The sequence below is a fragment of the Macadamia integrifolia genome, chromosome 12, assembly GCF_013358625.1.
Source record: "Macadamia integrifolia cultivar HAES 741 chromosome 12, SCU_Mint_v3, whole genome shotgun sequence".
Taxonomy (NCBI): Eukaryota; Viridiplantae; Streptophyta; class Magnoliopsida; order Proteales; family Proteaceae; genus Macadamia; species Macadamia integrifolia.
In genome coordinates this window covers 6,784,348-6,789,686 of record NC_056568.1, presented here as the reverse complement: position 1 = coordinate 6,789,686, position 5,339 = coordinate 6,784,348, and the positions used below count along the sequence as shown (strand labels likewise).

The following is a 5,339-nucleotide window of genomic DNA, read 5'->3' as shown; positions in this document are numbered from 1 at the left end:
AGGGATTCGACTCCAAACAACAAAAGACACTTTAGTTTCAACGGAAACATATCAGATTTTGGTGTAAACAAATGGGTGAATTGCTTTCCAAAGAAAGAGGAACCCTCATAATAATGACCACTCGGTATAATAATCCATGTGTGCCCACTGCCCGGAATTTGCCCAAATTGAAAGACAGAGAAACAATTCTACCGAAAAAGTCATGTCCACAGAGCTTTACAAGAACCACATAACAATACAATATAGCTTGCTTTTCTCTGTCTATGAGCTTAGCTTTTTGGGATAGTTCATAGTTTTTCTTGTGAGTCCATGTCCGGAGAATCTGTTAAGTTGTATTACCTTTTTGCCTCAAAGTGAATAGAATTTTATTTGTATCAGAAAAAAAAAATGCTTAGATTTAGTCACATCTACAACTGTTTGTATGACATTAATGGATAACTCTCGAGTCTCAAAGATCACATTTTAGTCCTTACCTTTAACAGTATTGTATTGTTTCCCTCTCTCTCTCTCTCTCTCTCTTGGTTGGTTCCCATTTTTACCTGAAAAATCATATAACTAAATCGAGCGAAAGCTCATATGCCTGAACATATTGGACAACAGATCATCAAGACTAAAGAAAGATAATTAAAAGCGTAAAATACATTAAAATTCAAACCCAGAAGCAAACATATACCCTCTTCAGGCCTTCTCTGAGTTCTCAGGACTTGTAAGGAACTAAGCCCGTTGAAGAATTTCATTAGTCCAGTCTCCTATCATGGTCCTGCACCTTTTCCGGAACAGAGAAAAGTAAAACAAGAATTTCAGGAATCGTAGGCAGGTTTCCAAGTGGAAAGTGCATAAATAATTCGTCCCTTCCAACCCTGCAGAATCCAATTGCCGTCTTGGTCAACCACAAAATCTTTGTGGTAAAAAGATTTCACCCTGTCCCTCGCCTTCTTCATTATCTCTGCATTCAATGGAAGCTGCTTAAGTCCAGCTCTCAGATTCCGGACCTGCCACTGCTTGTACGTCTCAGGCCTCTCTAGCCTCTCTGACCCCTCACAGGATATGACATTTATCGCCTCTCGAGCAAAAAGATCTCTCTCAATCAGCATCCTCTCTTCAAGATCACGCGGCACATTCGTTTCAAGCATATCAAACAGGGAAGAGAAGTGGAAGAGTGCCTCTCGAAATCTTGTAACAAAGAAAGGGGCACTGTAAGCTCCATTGAGAACCCCATGCACGAAAACAGCCGGGTTCATCCTCCTTACCAGGTTCAGAACTGCATTCCTTGGACTTTCCACCACGACAGTCTCATCGAGGATGTTTCTTAACCTGTACAAACAGTTCACGACTAGCACCTCATCACTCTCAATCTTGATATTCTCGAGCTGAATTGTTTCCCATTTCTGTGCAATGGCATTATACTCGAATGGAACATTGAAAGTCTGAGCATAATTGGCCAATCGCTTCCCAGTCTCCTCAACTCTAGACGACGGCCTGAAACCAGGCTGGGGAAGATCAATCCCAGTTATCCGAAGCTTTGGAGGTCCACCTTCTCTCTTTGAAAGAATTTCTATGAGAGAGGGCCACTGAAAACCATAGAGGATGCCAAAATCTACAATGTGGAGCCTCGTTGCTTTCTCTGCCGCCATCAAAATGGTCTTGTTGGAAAAGAAATTAGAAATCTTCTTGAATGGGCACATAGCAAGAAACAGATGGTAAGCCTTGAGGATATCAGCTGCCGATGTTCTCAGGCTGGAGACACCCATGTAAAGCTGCCTACCCGTGCCGGCCAAGCGAGCCTCTATGCCTTCTGCAAAATAATGGGCCAATCTCTGATTCCCATCCCCGTAAGGAGTGGAGTGCTGCCTGATCTGCTTCAATAGTTCATTAACACTCCTACGGTCATCAGCTGCGACGGACTGAGCGCAATGGATCAAGAGGGTCCTCAAGTCCACTACTTCCTTCTTACCCCCCTGTTTCTTACCACGAGTCTTGCTGCCACCGCTAGGTCCATTTGACTGCTGCCCATTCTTGCTTACTCCGTTCTGCAAGGCTTCACGGAGATCACACAGAGGGGTCTCACCTTTCCCTCCAGGATGACAGAGCAACACCATATCAAACATCGCCGTCCTTTCGGTCGTCTCCGTGTAAACCGCCGACTGCTTATTACTCCTCCCAGCTTCTAAATCTGGTTCTTCCCCATGAAGATGCTTCCTTCCCTTGGACACCCCGGTGGGTGAATATTCTCTCTCATCCTTCGTCTCCTCCTTGACGGGAAGCCGATGCTCTTCCTTTGATATGCTCCGGGGTAGCTCTTCCTTTGATTGGCTCCGGAGCAACTCTTCCTTGGGTTCGCTCCGACTCCGAGGTAACATGCCACGCTTCTCTAGATTTAGGAACAAGTCGTTACCATTTGGAAGGAACTTACTTGCTTCCTCTACTCCTTTCCTGAACTGCGTAACAGATTCGATATCGCTAAACATATCAGGAAACTGAATTCTACTCGTAGGTGTCTCCACGAATCCATCTACAACGCTGGTGACACCGTTGGAAAAACCCAAGGGGGGAGAATAGGAAGTGGACCGAGGGGTATAGTCAGCAGTGGTAAAATTCGTCCTGGTGGGCTTGTACTCGCCCAGATCGGTAATCAAAGTCGAATCCAGTGTGTTGCTGCTACCAGAAATAACACTGCTGTTAGAATTACTTGAGCTGCTGGTGAAAAAATCATCGAGGCTTTCGGCGTCGTGATCGTAACAGAGAGGGTGTCGGTCAGGCGAAGGGGGATACTTCTGACCGAGAACCTCATATAAGGATTTCTCGGCGGCTTGAAGGGCAGAGGACTCTTGGAACATGCAAGTCTTCTCTTCCATGTCTTCTTCCATAAGGATCTGGTTTATATACTTGAGAACCACGTCGGAGAAATCGCAGTCTTCAGGGCAGTCATCCTCGTGGATAACGCCTGGAGGTGGAACAGCGGGAACAGAAAAAGTGTCTGCGTTGGGAGGTAGCAGAGGAAGATCCATGAAATTGCGGTCAACAAAGGGCTGCTCAAGTTTGAGCCCGTTGCCGATGTCTTGATAGAAACCAGACTGATCATCGACTCTGAATCCGTTCCCAGGAGTAGAAAGCTCAGCAAGACACGGATCCATAATCATCTACTCTGGATGAATTCTACCACCGATTTTCCAATTCCGAATCCTAAGAGATAGATGATTTCGAAATTAACTAAAAAGGATTTGAATATTATGTGTTATAGGCGTTATTCTAAACCCGTCAAGATGCATCAAGAGAATAGCTCTAATCAAGCAACTTTGATCATACGCGAATCAATAGAAGAACCAAAGCATATTCTCTCTCCTTTGATGAATGGAAGAATCTGTAAGAGAACAGAATTTCTCAGGTAACACAACCTAAACGAATCGAATCGGATTATCAAATCGAATGAAGAGAAGGATGAACTGAGATTAGAGAAGGGAAAGGGGCGTACCTCTGAGTGAAGTTGAAACCCTAGTAAAGCAAAAGAGAGTCACGGAAGAAGAAAGAGAGAGGGGAATAGGCTATTCCTAAATCCGGATAGCACTGAAATCGAAAAGGAAGAACCTCGCTCACTCTTAAAGGGAAGGGGGGGACTGGTGCGTGAACGAAAGCCACCTTAACAGTAGCAACGAAGCATCTGGAGATAACCAAGTGGGGGCTGTCACAGCCGTCGGATGAATGGAAGCGAAATTTCGCCCCTGCTTCCTTCGACCTTCCTTCGACCCTCCTTCCTTGTCCTCTCTCTTTACATACAAACCCCACCCCCATCACATTTTAGACAAATGAATTATGGAAGCCCCTCTAGTCAAAACATGAGCTTCCAATTCAGAGCTGTAGCAGCGCCATTTAAGCAAGTGATTAACTCAAGAGAGTCAGAACATCACTGAATTTTCCGCAAATCAAGGCTCATAGCAAGGAGGACTCCATCTCTAAGAGCTTCCGCCTGCATTGAAGATGCAGAGAGACTCCTACTTGGTCTACATTTAGCAGCAACAAACCTCCTATTTTCATCATGAATGAAGACTCCCCTGCCACCACAATTGTTATTAGAAAGCCATGCACCATCCGAGAAGATAGAAAAATAACAAAATCCGCAGTTGTATGAAAATGGGAAGGAGCAGGTAGGTTAGTTTGAAACATATACTGATTCCTAAAAGAACCTAATCTTCCTTCCTCAATTGAATGATAAAACCCTGTAATATGGCATCTTCACTATTTTTTTTGACTTTTGGTAGTCATTATATAATATATATATATATATATATATATTGGGACTCTTCCTTGGAGGCTATGAATCCATCGAGGTTCATTCTTTAGCCCCTAGGTCATCCTGAAACACTGCTAAATACAACTCAAACTCTTTTTGGGATTATTTAAGAGTTGTTGACACCTATTCAAACCCTATTTGAGTTACCAACTCGAAAAAGGTACCCTGGATGATTTGATTGGGTTAAATCACCTAAGGATGTGTTTAGGAGTGTTAGGCCTATTAAAATCTATAAATACATATTCTTTAATGTTGAGAGGGATATCTCTTAGTGTATGTAGTCTTTCCTTGACTATAGTGAGTTGGAAAGAGTAAGTTTTGAAGCTTAAAATGTATGAGCAAGTTGGAATTTGAATTGAAGCTTCTTTATTGAGTGCCTCTAATATTACTCTTTGTTATATCATTTGGTCTTCTTCATCAAGGTGAGACCCTCTTCTTTGCTTTATTGTTTCCTTTGATTTCTTGGGGTTTCTTTGATTGCTTTTGCATATCCTAAAGGTGTGTGATCGTACCTTTCTAAGTAGTGGTCCTGCATCCATTTTTTGTTAGATTAGTATGTTCATCCATGTTTTCTTGATGTCATTTTAACTTTTGTTAGTCTTCTTTCCATGTATGATGTTCTTTTTATCCTTCCTTTACATCTCTTAAGTTAAGTTTTGCATATGTTTTCCATGTTCCCTTAAATGTTCAGGCTAGGTTATGTTTTCTAATTATATTATTTTCTTTCATGATGATTCTAGGATGGATATCTAATTATTTGCTTCATGTACTATGTTGTGTTATCCCCATTGATAGTTTATATTCCTTCAATGTAGGATTTTTCTTGCTCTCCATTTTTCCATATGTTGGGTATGCATATAAGAGGACATGATATTATTTTTGTGTATTTCTTTATTGAATCCAAGATTCCCATTTATGTTTGTCTTGGATTTTCATGTTCATAGGTTGTCTCGTATCTTATATATGGTAACATGATGTCTTCCCTTTCTTTTGGTACATCATCTTTCTTCTTCTCTGTCTTTGCATGGTAGTTCTTCATATGATAAGATTG

At 42.1% G+C, this 5,339-nt stretch overlaps 1 protein-coding gene across 1 annotated transcript; it reads right to left on the bottom strand.

Annotated features, from left to right (window-relative positions):
• Positions 1-532: 532 nt before the first annotated feature.
• On the bottom strand, positions 533-4,150 carry LOC122057897 (scarecrow-like protein 9). The gene is made up of 2 exons (XM_042620253.1): positions 3,473-4,150; positions 533-3,361 (listed from the first exon to the last, which is right to left on the bottom strand). The coding sequence occupies exon 2, from the start codon at positions 3,138-3,140 to the stop codon at positions 801-803; it is 2,340 nt and encodes a 779-aa protein (XP_042476187.1). The 5' UTR covers positions 3,141-3,361; positions 3,473-4,150; the 3' UTR covers positions 533-800.
• Between the last annotated feature and the right edge of the window lie 1,189 nt (positions 4,151-5,339).